This window comes from Passer domesticus, chromosome 4 (assembly GCF_036417665.1).
Source record: "Passer domesticus isolate bPasDom1 chromosome 4, bPasDom1.hap1, whole genome shotgun sequence".
Classification (NCBI taxonomy): Eukaryota; Metazoa; Chordata; class Aves; order Passeriformes; family Passeridae; genus Passer; species Passer domesticus.
The window spans coordinates 33410739-33435159 of NC_087477.1; the positions used below are offsets into that span (position 1 = coordinate 33410739).

The 24421-nt window shown below is 39.3% G+C and overlaps 1 protein-coding gene and 1 long non-coding RNA gene across 35 annotated transcripts in view; both read left to right on the forward strand.

Annotated features, from left to right (window-relative positions):
- Positions 1–24421, forward strand: part of BMPR1B (bone morphogenetic protein receptor type 1B) — a 237721-nt gene that overhangs the window by 136095 nt on the left and 77205 nt on the right. For 10 of the 34 annotated variants that reach the window (XM_064417016.1, XM_064417017.1, XM_064417018.1 and 7 more), the window contains 2 exons: positions 4112–4263; positions 7484–7814. The exons of 20 other annotated variants lie outside the window; for them this stretch is intronic. Coding sequence is in view for 1 of the 14 variants with exons in the window: in XM_064416991.1 (XP_064273061.1) it covers positions 4112–4263 (152 nt within the window). In the remaining 13 variants the exon portion in view is untranslated. The remainder of the gene's footprint in view (positions 1–4111; positions 4264–7483; positions 7815–24421) is intronic. 4 more of the 34 variants (XM_064417014.1, XM_064417015.1, XM_064416991.1 and 1 more) reach the window with 1 other exon arrangement.
- Positions 11325–19711, forward strand: LOC135298881 (uncharacterized). Its single transcript, XR_010360942.1, has 3 exons — positions 11325–13823; positions 14391–14623; positions 18722–19711. It is a non-coding gene; the product is annotated as an uncharacterized LOC135298881 (long non-coding RNA).

Here is a 24421-nt window from a genome sequence, read left to right on the forward strand (position 1 = left end):
CTGCCCTTCAGAGATTCATGGCAGGTGGACCGTTAAAGGCACAGCTTTTTATTTGTAAGCAAGGATGGTGCTATGAAAAAAACGTGTAAAGAACCTTAGACCTTTCCGCATGAATTCATAAAGACAGAGGAGGATTTGGACCAGGAAGTGAACGTGTTTTTATTTCTAATGAATTAGAATTTTTATTGCATTTCTGCAGGTGAACAGAATCTACTTGCTGTGGCAAAGCAGGAGGTAAATGGCATCAGTGGCCAAGCTCCTCATTTCTCCTTTCCTTTACTCCCCAGGCTAACTCCTTCTGCTCCAGCCTCACTGGCATTTTCTTTCCCTGATGCCAGAACCTACACATCATATGCATTAAATAATCTGGGCATAGGCCACCCAGTCCAAATTGGGGATTTTTGTAGTGCAGTTGTGGATGTCTTTTCCAGGTTCTTGGTCATTGACACGGGAAAATCCACTCAGGATTGGGCAGTTACAGCACCCCAGCAGAAATAGGGCCAAACCCCTACTCCATGCCAGCTGCCCTGCCATTCCAAACAGCAATACCAAATGGCTTTATACATATCCCAGATGATTGTGGAGGGGATACACAGTGACTAACTCCAGTACTTTTTGCTGGGTAAGGAAGCAGCTGAGAGCTAGAAAGGGGTTCATTTCCACAGTCACGCTGTCTAGAGGCAGGTCCTTAAGATGTTGCCAAATATTTCTTTCTATTATGTGCCTGTTGGGGTCAAGAAAGCAGAGAAAAAATATAGGTCTTTCCTTCCTTAAACTGAAAAGGCTTATATGTAGAAAGCTATGCCATAAATTCTAGAATTCTGTGAATTTTTAACTTGGTTGGAAGGTGAAAAGACAAAGGCACAGCTGAAAATGCTAGCTGATTAGTCTTGTGTATAAAATCCATTTAAGGGGCAATAGCAAACTTCTGTATAAAAATTAATTAGAACATAGCACAGTCAGTTGAGATCAAAGAGTGTACATTTATTGTGAAATATATGGTTGCTGGAGACAATTCATTTTTAATTTATTAGATTCCATAAATTGTTTTCTGATAGGTTAGGAACAGAGATCTATCAAGCTTATTCACATAATGCTGGCTCTGGCAACTAGCTAAGTGAATTATTGTCTTGAAGTATATGCTTACCCTTTAATGGCAGTAGACACAGCAATGAAACTACATGGAAGTAGTGCTAGTGTGTTTTTAGGATTACAAAAGCACTTGTAGCACAGAACAAATTGATACTAGGAAAATAAAACGCCACACTTTTCCTGTAAGAGTGACAGAGAAAGTAAGGGTTGCTTTCATCTTATTGGTGTGATGTCTAGTGTTTTTTCTGAGATACATATTCGAGTGGGGGAACCTGAGTGGCTACATCCAAGGGGCTTTCAAGTTCTTGTATTTGTGGATATGAATTTGTGGCTACATCCAAGGTGATTGCAGGTTCTTGAAATGTGGATATGAGTTTGTAGCTACACCCAAGCTGCTTTCAGGTTTTGTACTTGTGCTGGAATTCCTCTGCGCTGCTATCTTCTACATTGTCCTTCATTTTTTTGACCGGGACAGAACTACTCTATCCCATTCAGAGCACATCCACCCTTTCACCCACCTGGTTTAACTTTGCCTTCAGATTGCTCACATGGGTACAATTTGGCTTCATCCTGCTGCTCCAGCAGCTGCCCTTGGTAAGAGAGACCCATAAGGCCTTGGTAATCTCTTGCTTTGTAGTGTTGTTTCATAAACTACTGGAAAAATGTCCAAAAGTCAGGTTTTTTTCTCTCCTTTTTCCTTATTTATTTCTGCTTTCATCCACAATATGATACATGCTGTGCTGAAATAAAGGATGTTGTAAAAATTACAGTGTATATAGAATTAAAACTTCAGTGTCTATCTGATCAGCTTATAGGCACAGAGACAGTAGGATTATGGGAATGAAAAAAGGAAGGTGAGCAGTGTTCTCATGTTTGCAAACCTTTGAATTATCTGCACATTTCTCCTGCTGTGCTTTCAGTGTAACTAGACTTTTTAGTTTGACCTGTGCTTATTTTATCTCAGTGCAGGTTTGGATTCCTAAAAAAAATAATTATTCTCTGTGGCTGTGGAAACTAACATTATTTTTATATATTGCATAAAAAAAGCAACCTTCTTGGGCTTTTTTCCCTTTCCCTGCATTCTGTTGTAATTAATTTTCAAGTACAACTCTTTATGAATTTCAGAGGTCGTCTGATAAAGCAGAACAAGATATTTTAAATTCAGAAGAAACCTAAAACATCTGCTCTGTAAGGAGAACTGATGGCAGAAAGATGGAGAGTTCTGAGGATTCTCAGAACTGCATTTCAGTATCCAGTACAGGACATATGCCAAACTCTTCAGGAAAGCAACAGGATAATTTTGTTTTGACATTGTTTTGATATCTTTTTTATGTTGTTAAAATACCTGCAGGCAATTTAAATATAATATGCTTGCTCCCATCTCTTTAATTTACAAAAGGAGTGAGATTCTCAAAAATAAATTGTCTTTTGGGTATGTCTAGGTGTGCACATCTAAATCCTGTGGAAGGTTGAACAGCATCAGACCATTATTTTCTGAAAAAATAAGCTATTGCAAATCAGCAGGCATGAAGCCAAGTTATAATAGAATAATTTATTATAATTTGATGTAGATGGTGGATAGAATGGATAGACTGTAATTGAAGCTAAGTGAATAATTCCAGTAAATAATTTATTCAATGAATTTATCTTGTTTTCCTGCTCAGAGATTGTTTTTACTCCCCCCTCTCCCTTCCCTCCTTTAATTTTATAGCCCCTGGGGTTTTTTGTCTAACCAGAGGGGTGAGGGCTCTCTTTGTTTGATTATGTGCTGGGCTGTGCTGGCCACTGTGGCAGTGCTGCCATTTCACACCTCTGTGACTGGCTGGAACCCCACGAAGTCTGGTGGGGTTCTGGGTGGGACATGCCCATCACGGCAACAAGGCTTCCAGAGATGTGGGCATTCCTTCAGGGCAGGAATTAGTTATGAGATGGGCTTTGAGCTTCACGGATGGGTAGAACCTCCTCAGCAAAGACCTGCTCAAGACAGATAGCAAGGGTCTTTCTGGAGCATGACAATCTAGTTCTACCTGGGCTGTCAGCATGTTCAGACTTCGTGTGTGTGTTTGCGCGCGTGAAGTGGGGGGAGGTTTGGGTTTGGTTTTCCAGGGCTCCCAGAAGAGAGCAGAAATGTTTGTGCCATAAAAATCCTTCCAAGAAAATGTCTCCAGTCCAAGGAATTTGTTTATTGAGCTGTGCTCCCAAAGCCTTGTGTGGTTTTGTTTCTATTACTGCATGTGCTAGCATCCTGCTGGTTGGCCAACATGCTGTGTCCTCATCCTGCCTTGTTCTGCCCTTTCTTCTAGGGTTTTTTCCTAGCTTTTAAAACAGTGTTTCAGGGGTTTTGAGCTTTTAATCAGTCTTTGTCTCTCCTCAGCACCCTATCACTTTTTGTTAGGAGTTTGGACAAAGATTATTATATGTGTGCACATTCAATAGAATTACTTTTTCCTGGTTCCCTAAGCTAAGTCCTCCACATTTCATTTAACATTATTTGCAGATTTTTCTAATATTTCATCTCCTTGCTTTGAGTAGTAAAAGAGTTTCATGTCACAAGGAGTAATGTTCCTAATTGATATTTGAAGTAGCACTGACTAAAACGAATTGAGCCATGGGCATCTCAGAACTATTCTTATTCCAGGCAGGTTGCAAACTTGAGTAGGCATCCCTTCATCAGGACTGTGATGATCACAGATTGCTTAGTGCTCAAGTGAGACAAAATTTGGCAAAGAGTGTGAACTTCTGATGTTTGACTTCGGAGCTCTGAGCCACCAGCCTGGGATATAGAAATTAAATCTTTAATGTAGCAGGACCTATGTATAGTGGTGAACATATCCTACTGTGGTTTATGGATTCAGCAAGTTCATCCTCACAGTTACTAGGTCTGATGGTTTTAATATTATCATTCTGTTCTATGTGTTATCTCTTTGCCCATCTTTTTAAAGTTTATAATGTTTTAACACAAAAATCCCCTAGACCACAGAATCTGCTCTTCCATGACCTGTCTCCCTTTCTCCCATAGCTCTAAGACACCACCAGTACCTGTGGAAAAAGGCTTTAATCCTACACTGCATCCTCAGCTCAGGTTTGGAGTGATTTCACACAAGATCATTCACCTCCTCTGTGCTGCTGTGGGTCGGACAGCTTGTCATTCAGCAAAACATCAAGTAGCAGGTTTGATTTCTTTGATTTCTTGGAGGCTTCCATTTTTATTTTGAAAAAAATGGAATTGTTTGGTTTTGTATAATCCATATATTCTTCAAAGTGACACTATTCCTCATAACCAAATTCAAAACATTTGACATTACTATTGATTTTTAAAGCAAATTATTTTAATGATAGAATGTATGAACAATAGTTTAATCTGTTCAGCAGTCTGGTGTATTTTTTAATAGATTTCTATATTAATATTGGAGCAAAGACAGTAATTTTTGGTGCTTTTACAGCTGTGAAAACATGCCTATTGCAAAAAGAGACTAAACTGTACCAAAGGGTGCACTGTGCCAGCAATATTTAATACTTCATTGTAGGTCTGCTGTTTTAAACATCTGTCCCTCATTTAGTGTATTTTTAATGCAGAATTTTTAGTGTGGGCAAAAATGTAACTTTTTATAGTAAAATACTTTCTCTGCTACTGAGAAAAAAGCAACTTAGGATTCTATGGCAGAAAGTATTTTTAATGATTTATAGGATTTGGGTCATTGGCCTTCAACTTCTATAAAACAGTAAGTCATTTTTATTGAAACGAACACATTTCTAAGAACACGAATGTGGTTGATAAAGGAAGTTTCCGTGAAATAAATATGGAAGCTGGAAAGAGAATATTACCCTGTAGCACCCTGTACTCTGCTGCACATTATGCGTAAAAAGGAAATAATTCAGTTACTCAGGCTGAGGCAGGTGAGTGCAACTGACTCCTGCAGGAAAAAGGAATAAATAGGAAATGAGCTGTGTGTGAAAGGTGCTGAGGATGTGGCCACCTGATGTGATTGCCAGTGTTCTGCAGGCATCGTAGAGTGATCAGGTTGGAAGGGACCTTGGGAAGTCATCTGACGCCAGTCCCATCTTTAAATGGTGTGAGATGAGAGTGTTGGAAAGATGTCCTGGGGTTTTGCTGTGAGTGAACAGTCCAGCAGCTTGAGAAAGGACTTGCCACTGCCGAGGCTGCACCTCAAATCCTGCGTCCGGTTTTGGGCCCCTCATGACAAGAAGGACATTGAGGTGCTGGAGCGAGGCCAGAAAAGGGCAGCAGAGCTGGGGAGGGGTCTGGGGCACAAGTCTGATGTGGAGCAGATGGGGGAGCTGGGGGTGTTTGGCTTGGAGAAGAGGAGGCTCAAGGGAGACCTTATTGCTGTCTCTAACTACCTGAAAGGAGGCTGTGGACAGGTGGGGGCCAGGCTCTTCTCCCTGGTAACAAGTGATAGGACGAGAGGACACGGCTTCAAGCTGTGCCAGGAGAGGTGTAGATTGGATAGATGTGAAGAAAAATGTCTTCAGTGAAAGGATGGTCAAGCACTGGAACAGGCTGCCCAGGGAAATGGTGGAATATACATCCCTGAAAGTGTTCAACAGTGTGTAGATTTGTTGTTTAGGGACATAGTTCATTGGTGGCCTTGGCAGTGTGGGGTTAATGGCTGGACTCGATGATCTTAGAAGTCTTTTCCAAACTTAATGACTGGCGACAGAAGAGAGCAACATGTGTGCAGTGTAATTCTTCCACACTAGTGTAATTCCACTATCATTTTCTGGAAGAAGACTTAAGTGAGTGAATCTTCACAGTTTTTTATGCATGTGAAAATAAGAATATCCTTGTCCTTGCAGAATATCCTTGTACATTAAACAAGTCCACACAAAACCAGAAGAAAACACAGTGGCTATCATGTACTAAATTAAATTTCCAAATACATGGCAAGTTCCCATGCTCATCCCATTTAAATATTTATCAGAAATATATCTTAGATTAATTCCTCCCTTGTTGGGAGGTATGAAACTCCCCCCCAACTTATTTTTGAAAAGGACTTACATTTCCATCTGTAACAGCACAATAAAGCACTATGGTTTGTTTGTATATTTGTTTTTCCTGCAGTACTGATGCTTGGACACCAGTCAGCTTTTTTAGATGACATTTTCCTAGATCAGCCTGCTGGAATTAGTTGGTTGATGTTTTATCCTGCAAGGTGGGAAAGCAAACACTAGATTTTCTATTTTGATTTGTAAAAGGATTAGTTCAGGGAGGGAACTCTGTAGGAGGACTCAAGAACTTAATGGTGAGACTCAATGACACCTTATTTACTAGGAAAAGGGTTATGGGTCTTGTGTGGGAACAGCACTTGAAATTATATCCACAGATACATTTCATCCAGCTTCCATTTGTTCCTGTCTTATATCTCAGTATAATTAATTGATGAAGATTTACACTCTATCTCTTAAGTGAAGGGACTGTTTGAAAGAAGGAAAATCACTTAGCTCATATTAACATTGCCTCTGCTATACCTCCCTGCTATACCTGTACAAAGTAGGTACTTTGTACAGGTATATTACTACCTGAAAAAAGATTAACTGGGTGGGAACCACCAGAAAACAGAAAAATGCTCTTGTTTACCAGGAAATGCCTCTTGCTTGTGTGTGTGGTCTAGTTGCACTAGCAGGGTTTTTTTCAACAAAAAATAACAAGACAGAAGAAAAAAAATTCTGAATTTATATACAGACACAAAATATGCCAAATTCTTCTTCTTTCTTCTTGTTTTTCTTTTTAAAATAAAATATGTCTTCCATTTGTACAAGTACATGAGGGTGATGTGAACTATGGAAATTTAGCATCTTTTATGTTTTGGGTTTGTCTTTTAAGCAGATCTGTTCTTACAGTTTTCAGTGATGTGGTATGTGGATTAGGATTGTGTCTTTTTTTTAGTGATGTTCCTGAATTCAGAACGTACAAGTCAAAAAATAAAAACCACTCAGCAGTACACCTGATGCAGCTCCTAATGGCACTAGAAAAGGAAGCCAGGACATGACCCTCCTAATTTTCCATAAAAGAAGGAAGTCCACAGGTGCAATGTATTTTAACAGACTCATTGTCAGCTAGATCACCAATCACTGGAAATTATTGAAAAAGAAGTATCGTTAACATAATTTGGGAAGACCAGAGATTAACTAAGAACATAAACAATCTATTGATTTGTAATAGAACAAGCATACTTTCATGGCTGTAGAAGCAGCAAGCATACTCAGGTGATAACACTTAAAAATTTGTCAAAGGCAAAAAAACCCCTATTTTCTTTTGAATTTTTGATTTATGTACACTCACTATGGTCCAATTAAAAAAAAAATATTTAGAGAAAAGTATATATGTGTGTTTCTGAGGATCACCATTATGGGCAATTTCTTCTTATAGGAATTCTTCAGGAACAAATCCTGAATCTGGAATCATCAGGATGTAGTCAAGAGCAAAATCCCAGTTCATAGAGGCATGGGCAGGTTTGGGGGACTGCTGAGGTAGGAACTGTCAGATAGTTCCTGTTATTGGCAATCTGGTCCCCTCTGCCAGGCCTCTGTCCTTGTAGGAATGCCAGGATTAGGCCTGCAGCTGTACAGGCTTAGTCACTAATTAAGAGAACCTGATTTTACTGGAGTTACAGCCAGCGTTAAAGCTCTGAAGCCATTTGAGACATTCAGAGGTACTGACTCAATTCTGGATGCCATTAGGATCACCAGACTTGTCAATGGTAAGACTTGAATGCCCTTTCTCAAGGATATTTAAAATAAATAAATTATTTATTTACTCTGAATTATCTTCTCATGTAAAACTGAAAAAAAAAGATTTTCCCATCCCTTGCCACTGTATGCATAGATAACTGTGGTTCACATAACTTTTTTAAACATTTTAGGAGCAAAATAACCCTAAAGTATCTAAGTACTAAAGGCTTCATTTGTACCTGGCTCAGCAATGCGTTTTTCTTTGACTGTATTGTGAGATAACGTCTGTAAGGCAGCTCCAATGTAATAAAAAGTGCTGATTTCATAGGAGATTGCAAATGACAAGCTCTGTGTCAAATTTAGCTGCTCTTTGGAGATAAAAATGGAAGCACAGAAAACTAAGAGCCCAGTATAATTGAACAGCTTTCTGGACTGTTGCATTTTATATATGTAATGTTAGCTTTCTAAGGTGAGGGCCAAAATAAATGTTTGGAGCTCACTCTCAGTTCTGTGGTGCAGCAGAGATGGACGTGTGTTCAGGGCTGCATCATGGACACTGGAAAAACCCCGCTCACCACCGGGAGGAATGTGCTTGGCACCAAGCCAAAAGCACAGCGTGGAAGCATTCACCTAATTAGTGTTTTAACAGCTGCTCAAGGTTTGTTTCAATGGGAAGAAAATTATTGAGCACAATTTTATGTAATTAGTAGAGCATAAAACACGTGGTGTGTCTAATTAAATGTTTAAAACTATTGACATTACGTAGCTACTGTTGAGGTAAATGAAGTGGAAAATCGTTATGATTTTTTCGGTTGGTAAATTACTCCACAATATGCTCAAAGGCCCATTTGATAAGATGAACTCAATCCTAATGCAGAATGATGAGCACCAAGGCCTTTTCACACCCCACAGGTATGTGGAGGTCTCACCAATTTAACTGGAGGAACTGGCTGGCATTTCAGGGCTTTCAAGTCCTGCCAGCATGTGCTCCACTCTTCAGAGCACACTGTGTTAAATGCAAGTCTGTCCCGCTGCTTTGGTTCACAGCTCCTTTATCCAAAGGGTGACAAACTGTGCATTGTAGAGCTGAAGTCCTCGCTTTCTGATCCCAAAACAATAAAGCCATTGAGTAACGATCCAGCAGGCACTTTAGAAAAGAAGAGGAGCTTGGCATTGCAAGCAAATTTGCTTATTAAACTTTTTGTATTTCACGGTTTGCATTGTTGAAGTATTCAGACTTTGTTTTGCAGTTCTCAAGATAGATATGGGAATGCAATTACATATCATGCAACATCAGTAGTGTGATTAATTTAAATCCAGTTGCGCTACAAGTGCTTCACTCTATGCTTGTAGCACAGAATTCTCATATTTATTTGCAGGAGTATTGAACAATGTAAACAACAAAACCCAAACTTCTGAGATTCATTTTTTCCCAATTTGAGTCAATACAGTTTTTGTCTGATATTTAATGACATGGTTTGTCATGTAAACCACCTCACCTTTTTTTTTTTTTCCTGTTTCAAATGCAATAGAGAAGAAATAGCACAAAGACAGGAGTGGGGTTTAATTGCAGATGTGACACTCAAATCCAGCCAAGCTAACAGAAAACCACAGAATTTACACTGGGGTAACTGAGGATTCATCCACCCTTTTTGTATTGAGTTGCTTAGCTCTACAAGCTATGTTTATCATTCTATATAATACTTATAATAGTTGTCAATATAACTATAACATGAGCATATGCATAGTGAAAAGGTAAACATTCTCCAAAAGAAATTCTATTTTGTAGAAAAAAAAATTTTAAAAGGGAGTGGTTGCCTCTTCTTGCTTCCACAGCTTTGCATCTCATTGTTCATTTGTTTTTATGGCCTCCAGGAAACCATGAAGTAAGGTTAAGCTGTGATTACAAGTTTTCATAAGATGTGCTCGCACTGCCTGCCCTGAAAGGCAGCAGATCATTCTTCTGAGGTGGGGAAGTTGAAGGTGCCATTCCTCAGTGTATTTCCTCCAACAACTGGAAAAAAATCCTGAGGCCCCACACATGGGGTACTTACTGATTCCTCTGTGTGACACAGCTTCGAGTCCATAGACTGAGGGCAGGTACAATTTTGAACTTTCTAGGGGAAAGGAGGAGGAAGTTCTGCTAAAAGTGATATGGGATTTATACCAGGGAAGGGCAAATGGCAGTAGCTCTTCCCTACCAGAGCCACCACCAGCCAGTTGTGCAAGTGCTGAGGCAGACTGGACACAGCAGTGCCTTTGGTAGTGGCTCACACTGCATTGATCCAAAGCCAGAAGTTTCATTTCTGGGATACTCTGGTAGACTCTGGATTCCCCAGGAGAATAGATTACAATTAGCTACTGCTGCTGAGCCTTCCTACTTGCATTCTTTTACTCCTGGAGGCATCCTACCCAAGAGCTTGACAGAGAAGATTCTTATGTGGAGAGGGAGAGGAGTCAAGGACCTATGAGCAAATGACTTTCTACTTCCTAGAAAATTGAAACTTCTACCTGTTATCTGTCAGTAACTGGAATTCTACTCAGGGATTAATCTTAAAACGTCTCTGGTATGGCGTGAGAAGTGATCTATATTTTCCTGACATACTTCAAAAAACAGTAACAAGTCTGTCTTTTGTGGAAACTTTTAAATCTTAAATGACTTTATCTATTATTTGAATTTAGTGGCATCATTTTTAAAAGTGCTCTAGGAACTTCATGAAGAGCAGGAGTGGTCATAGTTCATGAAACCATGGGAAAGAGGGATCTGGAGAAGCCTGTTGTGTCTTTTCAGTGTGGGCTGTAGCAGCACCAGGCCTGCATGTGAGGCTATCGGACTTCAGCTGTGAGCTGAAAGAGTTAATTTTCAAGTTCATCATGAGCTGTGTTTACTGATCCTTTCTTATTCCTTTGTGATAATTGGCACCTCAGATTCTCTGCTAATTAATTGGGCTGCAAGGGGCAGGTGGCGCCATTCTATTTTGATAATCCCTGTCAGCAATGTCTGTATAATCTCTTTGTTTAATTAAAATGAATTTGTAATAGGGGTGCATGAACTTGCAAGAGTTTGGTTTTTTTCCCTTGTCTTCCTTTCTCTCTCTCTCTCCCTCCCTCTTTCTCCCCCTCTCTGCCTCCCTCCCTCCTGGTTGTGCTTTGCTTCACTTCAGTAGGCGTTCACTGCTGGGGGCAGTTCCGCACTTGTGGAACCACCACAGTCCGTGTGCTATTGTCACTCTGCAGGCTCTTTGGAAATGTCTTACCTCATTAACACTCCCTGAGACATAAGCCATTTATCTTGAAATGTCTTTTTTTTCCCCCCCCTCCTTTAAAACAAAGAACACATCTGTAAAGACATTTCAAAACTTTTTCCTACATTAAGTTAAAAACAGTTCAGAAGGTGCATTGAGAATTAAAATAATTTTAGTTAAAACCAAAATATTTAACCATTGAAACACGTTACTGTAATGCTTTATCAGTTCATTGGTTGTTTATCTCCATGGCCCTGACAAAAATTTCAAGCAAGCAAACAAAATCCAGTGCCAATAGCATTGTTCAAGTCAGTTCAGGCAATATGAGCAAGGGTCAACTTTTTAACACTCTCTGACTGAGGACAGATTTCAGAATGAAGAGCTGGAAGTTTAAATTTCTGCTATAACATAGACAGTTTCAATGTATGTTTTATTATTATTATTATTATTTGAAATTTTTCATGCCAACTGCAAATACAGAAGTGGATTGCAAGCCTTGTCCTTGAGGAGGCTGCATGGCTTTGAAGGTCCCCTCTTTCTCCAAGTGCCTCCCTGGTGTTTTGTCTAGCTGCTCTTCGCATTCCAGAGCACAGGACAGAAAGTCGCAGGAGCCAGAACAAAACACAGGATTTGTTTTACAAACATTTTAAAGGGATATAAAGGTGAAGGATAGATGACGAAGGCTTCTTGTGCCCTGGAGGACATTTCACATCAAGTGCTCATCTTGTCCAGTGGCCTGACAGCTCACTTCTGCTGGCTGCTGTTCAAGGGAAAAATTATATACTTCCCTATTTTTTTTTCCTTCCCTTTGTGCCTAAACAGGAGGGGCAAGCTGGAGCCTAGCAGAAATCAGAATCCCAATTTTGGCCAAAATTTAGCTACTGATAGGTTGCTGAAGGAGTCTGTCAAACTTTTGTAGTAATATGAATGCACAGTTTCCTAGAATCTAAAACGGGAGGAAAAAAGGAGATGTTTTATAGCAGTTTAATTATATTATTATTCCTTCTGTGTTCAGATGAGGTCACTCAGGACCTGATAGTGGCACTTGTGGCTCCTTTATTTCAAAAGGGTGGCACAAAAGATCACTTGAGTGGCATCTGTCTCAGCATTTCCACAGATCCCCAGGACTCTCCTGTTGCAGATATTTTTTCCCTGCTATATTGATGTGGTTACTTGCATTGTGTGCTGAAGCCATACATCCAGCTCATTTTCCTGTGTTTTCTAGTGCCACAGATAGGTGTGAGTATCCCTGTTGTACATCCAGAGAACTTAGAAACTGTGAGATGCCAGCAATGTAGGATGTGTTTCATCCTTTCCTACTCATTCCAAATGTCCCTAAGGTCCTTCCTTAGGGAGAAGTTTGAAAACTCAGACTGACAGGGGAAAAAAAAAATCAATAAATTCTTCTGTTCAAATTATCTGTGTTTTTAAGAGATTATCTAAAGCTATGGCTTTTATTATTAAAGCAGACTGAAAACATAAAATGAACAGTCATAGCTGTCTTGCTGCTATTTGCCCCTTTGCCATATGGGTGCTCTGCAATGCCTATGTGGCAAGGGAGAGGAAATTGCAGTTCCCTTTCCTGGCATTGGCTGAGCATCACACTAGGAAGGACTTCTGCAACACAGTGAAAAGCAATCCCCAAACTTTTCAGAAACTGGAAATGCATCCAATGGTTTGCTCGCATCACAGACATTCTTAGAATTTTCTCTTATAAATTGTATCTTTAAGGTACAAGACTGCAGATGTTTTAAGCAGAAAAATATCTCCATGTACAGTAGCAGGGAAAAAAAAAAGCTGAAATTCTGAAAAGCTCAGGAGGTCCAAAGGAATCTTTCCTCTAACTTGTCACTGAACATAACAACTAGGGATCAGCTCAACAGCATCTATCCCTTACAGATGGTGTCTATTGCAAGTATGACTCCACTGCCTTTCCTTTTCTTGGTAATTAAGATGCTGTTGTGTAAGGGATAACTTCAAAGTTTTGTCTGGGCCCCCCACTCTTCAGGCTTATTAGCACATTTCCTGGAATAGTGATAGCTTCAAGGTTTTGCTGAGCTTTGTTTGTTTGTGAGTCCAAATGAAAACAATGGGAGAGTTGAAACAACTCCTGAGACATGTGAGGAGCTTTCTTATTTGGGGAGTTAATTGGATTTCTGTCTGCCTGGCTTTAGGTGAAGGATTTCCAGGCAATTCCATGGTTTCTGTACAAAGGTCTCCTGATTGTGACTGTTATGGATATGGGGTGTTAATTACAGACTCACAATTCAGGCTATGGTACTGGGTTTTAGAGAGATGTCTGTAATATACACAAAGGATAATAACTGATGTAGCTCTGGCAGTACCTCTAGTCCTCTTGAGTCTCAGGTTTCATGGTTTAGTTCAGATCCTTTTGGGTCCAGACCGAGGTACTGCTAGATTGCCACAGGAGAGTATGAACACATTTGCTCCATATTACTCTATAATCTAGAGGTAGAAACTCCTAAAATGCAGCATTTAATCTGTGAAGATCCAACTCGGAATGTGAATCATCTTATATAGGATTTTCTGTCCAGGTTTTACTGTGGCAAGACCTGAGTGTTTCCCAAAGTGATCCTTCTCCCTCTGCTGAGCAACAGCAATAGCAGAATAGCAATTCCATTGCAAAGACTGTTTTGGAATCTTTGAAAGGATTGCATGCATGCTAGAAACTGAATAAAAATCACTCATACCACAGAGGATTAAATGCCTTCTGAGAACGTGGAATTCCACATTTGAAACATGATTCTGTTCTAGCTCACATGCATTGAAATGGTAAGTCCATTTATTTGGTTATTAGGTGTTTGCTGCAGAGAGTCCAGCTTTGCTGATGTGAAAGCAAGGAGCTGTCAAATGGTCCCATTTAATTGAACTGCTTGTGTCTCATATGTAGATTGTGAATAACAATTTTTAGATTGAGGCTCATAATGTACAAAGGGATGCTGTGAATCATCCAAAACTCTTTTAGGAAGCAATTTTTCCTCTCGCCATCTAGAATATGGGTGTTAAAGAAATTCTCTTTCTTCCTGCCTCATAAATTCAGCAGTTCAGAGGAAAAAAGGTATCAGCTGGGTATCATATAGGCGATCAGTAGCTGAACAAGTAAGTGGTAAAGAAGACTGAGCAGTAGGAAAGAGTCATACAGTTGTATAGGGAATGCAAAAGCTGCATTAAAAATTCTACAAATCACTTTAGGACAATAAAAACTGATAACTTCTTAATTTACTGACAAAATTATTTGTCACAGATACTGATCCCAACTGGTGGACATTAGGTAGCCAGTAAATGTGACAAATCACATTGTACATTATGAATTTAGATGATTTCTTTTCCACTCCACAGCCAAAAAATGATTATTTGGAGTTGGCAAATACAGTGGCACTCTAGGTACTGTACTGTTGACAAGAAACAATGTTCTTAAGTGATACTGGGATGAAGCCATATTGGGCAACTGTTGCAGAGACTTCTACTGTAGAAATTCCACTCTTTTGTGCAAGATTGTGTTTGACCACTTGAATGTTAACATTCCTTTATACATGGTATCCAGTGCTGACTTCTGTGACTTATATTTTCAGGTAAGGCCAATATTTCATGTTGATTTTTGCTTGGAATTAATTATTGATAGGACTTAGATATGAAAGCTCATACCTTTTCATACCTCAATATCTGTGAGGATACTGAGTTGAATCTCTAATACTACTAGCTATTGACTTTTATTTATTTGTCATATTTTTTGAGGTTTAAGACCTTTTTTAAGGTATGACTGTCCTAAAGTCTTACTGGAGATTTAAACTATTAAGGTATTGTTAGGTGGTTTTCTTAAATTTATCATTACCTGCTTCAGTAATGTTTTTGGAGAAAAAATACCAAAAAAAAAAAAAACAAAAAAAAAACTAAAGCCAAAACCCCTCTGAGTTGTCAAGGCCTTTATGGGTCCATTTATAAAGAATTATGATCAAAACTACCAAGTTAATGAATCATGATGCTCAATTATTCAACACAGGAACTTTTGAACAAGAACTACACATTTTGGAGTTTGGCTCATGGAGTAATGAGTATCCGAAACTGCCAAGATTTTGAATCCAAATTCTTGGTGTATATAATTTTTGTCCTAGGAGATGTTTAGTATGCTTTTTTTTTTTTTTTTTTCTGCTATAGGCAGGCTGTCAGCACTAAAATGTAACCTGGAAATTAAATATCCCTTGTTGCAATAAAATTTTTAAATATTATGGTGACTATGCTTCAATACTTGCACTCCTATTTTTAAATACTGCTTTTTAAAAGGTAAACCATTGCCTCTAAGGAAACACAGAAATAACATCTTGATTTGGTAACAGTTCTGAGAAGCTCTTGGTTGTGCCTGACTTTAACAAGTTGAATAATTATTTATTTATCCATTCATTCATTTAGTTAGTTATTTAAAAGCAGGATTAGTTGCTTCTGGGAGCTTATTGTATCTATTAGTGAGCTAATTGTATATATTAGTGTTATTGTAGGATTATCCTCTGTGAGATATTTGGCTGGGATTTGAGATCACAAACACTCTGGCCACTGAGAGTGACCACATTTGACCAGTGGATGGCTCGTCTTTCACAGGGGGACACCACTGCAGGGCCTCTTCCCCAGCCAGCTCTTTCTGTTCCTTTGAGATAGCTCTCTGCTTGCCCCTAGCTTTGAGACAATATTTGCATCCTGTGTAAATAAATTTATTGCATCCATGCATAAAGCACCATCTCAGCCTATCATTTTAATAATTGCCATGTATCAGCCCTGAAGCAAAATACTATCACTGGTTTCACAGCCTTTTAGTTACTGGAGAAGGACTTGGCATATTCAAACAGCTACATGTCATTTTGTCATTTTTCAGCCTGATGTTATAAACTTGTCCAAACACAGAGCTGTGAAGGAGGCAGGTAACATTTCCTTCTCTACAACAGCCTGTGTCCTAGCAGGGTGAGAGGGTTTTTCAGCCCTACACCAATGATAAATACCTCACTCAGATCCTCCTTTACAAAGGTATTTGTGAGTATGGCTGGATAGCTCTGGAGAACAAGAAAGAAAAGGTGGGACTAAGCTGTTCATGTCATGTTACTTCAGCCACTGAAGAGGCTCATGGTAACTGCTCCATCTCTCTGGGGAAAACCCCTTGCAGAAGTTTTAAAGAGACCAGGATCAGCTGTAAGGTGATATGTTAAAAGGACTACCAAAACCACCCATAGAAACTTGAAGTACTGAAGAGGTAATCACTGGAGACAGAAAATGCAGACGGCACAGCCACGGTATTGATTTGTTTTTCCTGGAATTGCAAACTCATTCTTCACTTAAAATTAGTGATCAGCAGGGGCTGAGTCACTCAGTTTGTTATCTAGACCCCAATTTTCTCTCTCCTAAAAGCCCATGTGCTTGTGAGTAGACCAGATGTGCTGGTGAGCTGTGGTCCCTTCCCTGCCACATTCTCTTCTGGTGGGCTCTCAGAGAGGTGTGCATCCATCCTCTTGCTAAAGACAGAATTTCTTCCCATCATGGCAGAGAGGAGTGAGTTGCAAAAATATCACTTTTGGATGTTTCTGTTGTAGCCAAAAAAAAAAGCATTATCATCTCTGGTTCATGTTGGTTGGTGGCTGAAGCAGCTTTCTGGATCTGTGCAGAAGCACCTCCTAGCTGATCAACAGAGGAAAAAAAGAAAAGCTGGCATTGAAAAAAGCTGTCTTTCACCTTGATCAATCTGGCAAACTCTTCCCCATGCCAGGATTACACAGGAAATAAGAAAGTTTTTTATTCCATTCCATGGTATTTATGAGTGAGTAGAGGTTAGTAAAGCTGGTCAGACCATGCTTGTGGAGATCTGGTATATGTACCCATCAATATGTAAACTGAGTCAAGATCAGAAGGGTCTCTTAACTTTAGCAGGCTGCTCATCTATTGTTACATATAAGAAAGAAAATGAATAATAGAATTGTTATTATTGGCATCCTAGCTTGTATTTGGAGCTTGCAGCACTGAAAGTCATTAGTCTGCCTGATAGACATGATAGCTACTAACACTGAGCTCCCTTACAGTGAGGAACTGCAGCTCCATAGATTGATAAAGTAGAATACAGACAGATGCTTGCTGCTGGAACAGATGTGCTGGTCTTAATCCATTACAGTTTATCTGCTGGTGATTACTGCCTGAAGAGAGGTGGGAAGACTGCTGAGTGCTCCTCATCTGCTTTGGTGTAAGCTCAGATATCGTGCCTTAAGCTGCTGTTGAAGGCTGCTTAAACTAAGCCCAGCTGACATGTCTGTGAAATAGATGGAGGTCTCAGGCAGTTCACTCTAGTTTTGTAACGAGTTTTGTAAGGAGCGATAACATTTCAGAAGAGAGAAATGGATGTGATAGCTTTCTGTGTGACTTGAAAAGTAGCAAAATGCACCTTGAAAAAGTTTTCCACCAGGTCAAGCTCAAGAAGGTAGGAAGGGACATAGTTGTACATGGAAAAACACCGTTGACTTAAACCCCGTACGTCTTCTCAGTTTGTAAGTCTTTTTAAAAGTAATTTTAATCAACTCTTAGAGTTCCCTAAAGCCTGGAGCTGGTTACAAATATACTGTATTTTCAATGTGCTCACTTTTGCTAGCAGCATTTGCCAAGTATGCAGATCTGTATAGCAGCTTCCTCTGCTATTTGTGCTGCAGCTCCAGAGAAGTAGACAAGCAGCATCTTGGCAACTATGAAAATAGTGAAGTTAAACAAAACCAATGATTTAAATGTATTCCCTAGATTTCAGACAGAGTGTTTCTTTAACACAGACCTGATTTTTGAGCTGGGAACAGGGCATATATTGCAAGAGATGCCAGAAATATCTGGTTATGGGAGGCTGTGTGATACTGTAGCCAGTGTTTGTGAGAAAAAAATGTAAGCACTTTAAAGAAATTATTATGTGATGCCTTAAAAAGCTCAGGGTGTTTAACTTGTAATGTTGCATGTTTAAATTAATGGAGGTAAGAAAACATTGCTAATTGGAGTGATAAATCAATGTAACTGACCATCTTCACATAAAGTTCATGTTTCCTGCAGTTCTATTCTTTGATTCCACCCAATGATTTAAAAAAAACAATAGACACATGAATATTTTATGAACAAGATTGGCCTGTTTCTTAAATAGTCCTTGAACATACTGTTTCAGCTGTGAAAGTAGCTCAGAATTTCTTCTGCAGGTTTCTTTCTTGCTTTAAGGTTAGGGCATTATGTTCTTGTATTGTGTAGCCTGCCTGCATGAGTTGCTGCAAAGTTCATTATACTGCTAAGGCTGTCAGTGGTATTTATGGATATTCATGTGCAGTGAACCCTTGAACCTGAGCAAGTCATCTGAGCGTTGCTTGTAGTTAGAGTTGTGTTTATGCTTAACATTGGTAGCAGTATTTAATTGCTCCTTAGGAAAAATAATTGCAATTTGAACTCAGTTGAGTAGTAGACAAGGGATTGCAAAAATGCCAGGCCCACAGGAAGGATTGTCCTTCTTATACAAGTATTAATTGTTAGACTTCTGTTTTCAACTCCCGTTTCCAGAGTTTGGAAATGAATGTGGAGCAAGTATATTATTCAAACTGTGTCATGTCCCACTCCCATTAAAATTAGTAATGGCAAAAACTGTGTTATGGAATTAATCCTATTTCAAAAATATTTTCCAGGCATTTTTCATGTCAGCTGCACATGGGAGAAAGGGTGATGATGCCATTTTGCAATAGAGAAGAGTGGAGCTCTCGCCTTAGACTCATCTGAAGAATTTCTAATTCAAAGTATTGCAATGTTATCCCTGCTAAAGTTGCAGTTCTCATAACCCAATATCAGATGGGAAAATCCCACGTAATGCCTGGAATGCCAGCAGGACTGTTATGGTCCTGGGGCGGGTGGAGCTATCCATGTCCTCAGAGCTGCATTTTAGCGCTCTCCTGCCGCTGTGAAGGGAGTTTATATTTCTGTAACTCTAGTGGGGATTCCTTTGGCTTGACACAATCCTGGGAATGTCTTTCAAACCATGTACATACAGAGAACAGATGGCTTTCATGGGAAGCAGGAACTACTGTTCAACATGTAAGAATTAATTTTTTTTTTCCATTTCTTGGTAGCTTTCTAACTTGAAATAATCCTTCCACAGATACTGTGTAATGGGAACAGTATCTTGATTCTCTCCTCCATCCCTCCCTTATTTTTGTTTTCCTGTCAAGCTCAAGGAAAAACATTTTTCACATATTCTAAGGGTAGAGGTGGATAATTTATTTTTTTTTTTAAGTTTTAAATTCAGTTACTACTGAATTTTAGCATTTGTAATGAAAGCTGAATTACTGAAGCTAAGCCTCAGTGGGGAATTTAACAATACAGTCTACTGTTCCTGTCCTCTCAGGCATCAGTGCCATCTGACCAAAACTCAGGAATGTAGTTATTGACAGATATGTAGCGGCATATGGAAAATAATCTATAGAATTTCATGCATTTTGCTGGCAATCTGATTAAATATTAACATTTTGTGGTGCCAGATAGCAACATTAGTGAGTGGTACATTGTGAGAGAATATAACATGAAGTGACCATGTAAGATAATTAAAGATCTTGTTGAATTTAATTTTCATGTTCTTGCACTTAGGAGCTTGTCACAGTAAATGGACATTTAATAAATTTTCTTCCCCCTGCCAACATTGACTCACTAAATGGCTTTACTTTCTTATAACCATGAGTTCGTTTTTCATATCTTGTGGCCTTCTATAAATGAGCCTTTTTTGGGTACAGAATAGCAACAAATAGACCTACTTTTGCTTTTGTTATGAGTGGGTACACTCCTCTGCACTCATCAGTCTGGCAGAGTTTCTCACAGATTTTGTTACTATTTCTCTAACTTGCTAAAATAAGTAAGAACAAGTAACCAGATAATAGAAAATAAGAAAATTTTTAAAATTTGGTGTGTAGGTATCTTTTTTAGTAAAAGTATTTGACCTTGAAAACATTTCCCAGCTACTACCAAGACAAAGAACAGAAGCTGTAGGTTAATATTCAGCTGCCTGTACAATAATGAATTACAACCTAACATTAGAGAGAAAAAATAAGTGTAGTCTATTGTAATTCTTTAATTGAAAATGTATCATCATGGAATTGTTACTTGGATGCCACTCGAATTCTTATGGAAATCTGTTTCCTTTCATTAGCAGGTCGATTTATTGGATGATATTACGGAATTGCAGGTTAATTTTCATCTACTATCCTTGTGTCATATTGATACTGTCCAGCTACATGTTTTAAATAAGCACATGACTTCTAGTGTCTAGTTTTTATTTTCCGTCTGAATAGTTACAAGTGCTGGGATTAACATATAATCTACAGCCATTAGCACAATTTAAGGAGGTGCATCCAGAAAATATATCAAAAACAGATCACCCAAAATGAATGAAAAACATGGTCAAACTGAGCCTAGATCTGAGGAACTTATTCTGTTAGGCCTGAGTGAATATAATAGGAATTGAGAGCATAAAACTGTAACATATGTCTGAATCACGTCTCTTAAAGATAGTGGGAAATAGTTGAAGAAAAGCAGCTGCTGTCGTGCAAGATTTGGGAGTCTCCCATTAATTTCTAGCTTTCATCAGAGTATGAGAATTCCCACAGCTTGGTGATAGTTTAAGGTCATTGAGAGACAGTGATGACACCAGAGTTGCTTTGACACATGAGCTGACCACGTAGGTGTTGCTGAAGCATCTCAGCTTTGGCTAAGGTGGCTGAAGTTGCATTGGAGGCAGGAAAAAAAATTTGCAACGTGTTTGGGTGTTTGTTCTATGGATGGAGCTGGAGCCTGCAGGCCAGGGCAGTGCCCAGAAGGGGCCCTGCAGCAGAGAAGGTGGGGGCAAGACTTGCAGACTTTCAGTGCCTGGGGATTTGCAATCAATTCTATCATAAATAAGGTGCTGTGATTATGTAGAAAGTCCTAATCAGTGAAGTCTCAGACATCAGAAGTTTCCTCAAGGGTCAATAAACAGATTGTGCTGTTAATATTTGCTCCCTTCTGCACTGAGATACAGGGTATTAATTTTCAGTTAAAAAACTCTGAACTGTTGTAGCAACTCAAACTGCAAACAGCCTATGCTGTGTGCTCTTAAGGGAGTAGGTTTTTGGAGGACAAATTCTGTATAACCCTTAAAACTGTACTTAATGCTTCTTCAGAGTACTAGCAGGGCAATCATAAAAAGTAACACATTTATGGCTTAGATAAGATGAACTGTGCTTTGATCCTTAAAAGTTCTAGCATAATGCTCTGGTGCTCAGCTTCATTCTCCCTGACAGCATGAGATATCCAGCATTCCCCCCCTCAGCCCTTGCTCTTTCTCCTGTGACCCTCAGCAAGGGAGCACCAGTCACTGCTGCTTTGGGTGTGGAACATGCCCACCAGGGGCCTGGGTTGTGATTACCAGCTAATTTTACACAGGCCACCCTAGAAGCTGTTGGAGAAATAAATCACTGCAGAGCTGTCCTGGATTTGAGCCACTGAAAGGCCTATAAAAATATTTGTTACCCAGATACCTGAGCTAGCCAGCCTTTTCTACAGAACTTAAACTGTCTTACACATTTTGCTTTGCATGTTTTGGGTGGTTTTAGTCAGGCAGGTTGAAAAAGTACTTTTTGGCAGCTGGAGAAGGAAATGTGTATTTGCCGTTTAAGTGCATGTAAATAGGGAAAAAATCCTATTAAACTGCTATTGATGGGACAGCATGCAGTGAAATGAAAACTGACCATTTTGATAGAAGTAGTTGATGCTACAGAGGTTTCTCTACAGCAGCCTAAAAATTGTTCCCTCTCAGAGCAGTTCAGGATGTTCCAGCTTTTCTTGCTCCCAGTGCCTCACTCACATCTGCTGAGCACCCAAGGCTTCTCTGGGGAGGTCCCTCTCCTTGGAAAAGCCTTCAGAACACCCACAGCATGGCTTGTATGATCTGATAGAAAGCATATCTATAAAACAGTCAGGCCTCTTTTTGTCTTGCTTCTGTTTCACACTGTCCATTCTCCCTGGGGAGGTTTGTGTCCTGTTCTTGGGAATGGCACTGATGTCCGAGCAGCCAGCCTGGTCGTGGAGCCTCTCCCTGAGAACACAACTCCTTTGCAATGAGTACTTCCTAGGCTAGCAGAGAGAGGAACTTTGGACACGTAAGCAGAATGATTTACAGGTAGAGGAGCTTGCTTAGCACATGGTTTGTTGTACATGCAAAAGAAATCAGGGATTACTCTTCTAATGTGGTTTCTCAGCTACAGAGAGAAATAGCAAAGAGCTGCTGCATCTCTGGATTTGTTCCAGCCCCTTGGTTGGGGCTGAGCTTTGGTTCTCCTGCACCCTCCTCTATGAGGAGGAGTTTGGGTGAGTCTTTTTTTTTTTTTTTTTTTTTTTTTTCACAGAGATTGCTTAAGCGGCCAATCCTTGTTCCACTCGCCCTGGCGAAGGAAATCCTGTATGAACTGGAAAGTGTTAGAAAGGATTTAATGAGATTATCATGAACTGTTACTTCACAAAAAAAAATCTTAAGCCTTCAAGCAGCTGTGCTCTATAAATGAGGACAGGTGAAGGAATAGGAAGGGCTAAAGAAGCTGTCTACTTATTTAAAGTGGCAAAGCCAATGGGGTTTTTTTAATGTATTAATATGCATTTTAGCTAAAAAAAAAAAAAATCACAAAAAACAAGCAAGGAAATAATATGCTCCTCCAAAAGGAGGGATATTGTAGAAGTCTAGTAGCTTCAAATTTAGATTTATTTTTGATAATACTGCAGAAGTAAATGATAGTGAAATTACTATTTGAAAATTCTATTGGCCAGTGGACTTGCAAGCTCCTGCTTGCCTTCAAGCTCATCATACCACTCAGAAGTACCTCAGGTCATGTTGTATCTACATTACATTAGGGACTGCTTTGAGGTTTGGCTTGACTTGTGTTGTAATACACAGAATTTTATAGCAATTGAGTGAAATTTGGTTGATTTTGGGTATTTTTCTTTGTTTTTGTTTTGGGTGATTTTTTCTTATCGGGCACTTGCACTACATTGGTAAATAACATTACGAATTGTGTTGCTGCCAAGCTTGCTGGGTCCTGATGACAATGAAGTCACAAAATGCATTTACTTTCCATGTGTTTGGTTGGCTTCTGTGGTCTTTGTGTACCTGTTATGAATAGTGGCTGTATATTATGGAGGTAACCTCCCTGGAGAGCTGAGTACCTAAAATTAGTGAGCCACTGGGGTTCCTGCTTTGGTCAGGGTGACCTGCTTTGCAGATAAACTTACAGGGCAATGCAATTGTAAACAAAGTAACAAGTTTTTCTCAGAAAGAAAAGTTATTTCAACTGGAAATTGGTAATGAGTAAAGTGGTATAGAGGGAAAAAAATACCTTCAACAAGTATTAGACTAGGATTTATTTTGGCAGATGCCTATCTTGAATGCACAGGATACTTTCCAAATCCATCAGACATGCTTTTGGGCTGGGAGTGGGGTTAATAAATCTATGTCATTGTCCATTTATTGCTTGGGAGAATAGCTTGGAGGCTGAGATCCAAACTGTGCTGAAAGGAACTTTTGAAATATGAAATTATGTACTGATAAGATACTGTACCAAGAGACTCTAGTGTAACGTAATTGCTGAGAACACTTCATGGTATAAAATTATGATTATTTTTATGCACTCATTAGTATAATTTTTCTCAGTTATAAAAGCCCTGAAAAAATAGTATTAAATGATTAAAATAATTTTTGGAGGGTAATTACAGCTCTCTTCATGTACTCCTCCTCTCTGTACCCAATCACCCCACCAAACCATCCCATCTCTGTTGGGCCTCCTCTTCTGTCCTCTGGCAGCTCATTCTTTGGCATATTGAGGGAAAGGAGAAATGGAGAATGGCATGCTGCTCCTGCCACCAGGAAGGCAGGAATAAGCTACTTCTGAAAGTGGTTTTGGGTGTGTTAGCCTTTGCAGAAAAGAGTGACTTCAGGGAAAGTAAAAGTAATTATTTAAATTACTTTTAAATAAATTTAAATAAAAATCAGAAAGATTTGAGGTAAACTGCAAAAGATTTGCTAAACTTGATACAACCATGCAGGTTAAAGTATTTTTGGCAAGTGCACATTGTCAAATACAAAATCCTGGTATATTTCCAGAATAAACCTGGGAACAAAAAGCATCCTTCTTTTCATCTTGAACAAGTCAGTGTAATCTTTCTGCAGTGAAAAAAGTGAATAAGACATTTGACTCCAAACAAGAGATAGAGCTGATTTCTGAAAGTTACTGTTAGTGTCACATCCCTCCAAGAATACTGACTACATTTGCATCAGGACACCTCAGCTGATAAAAAAGGTGCAGCATGAATTGGTG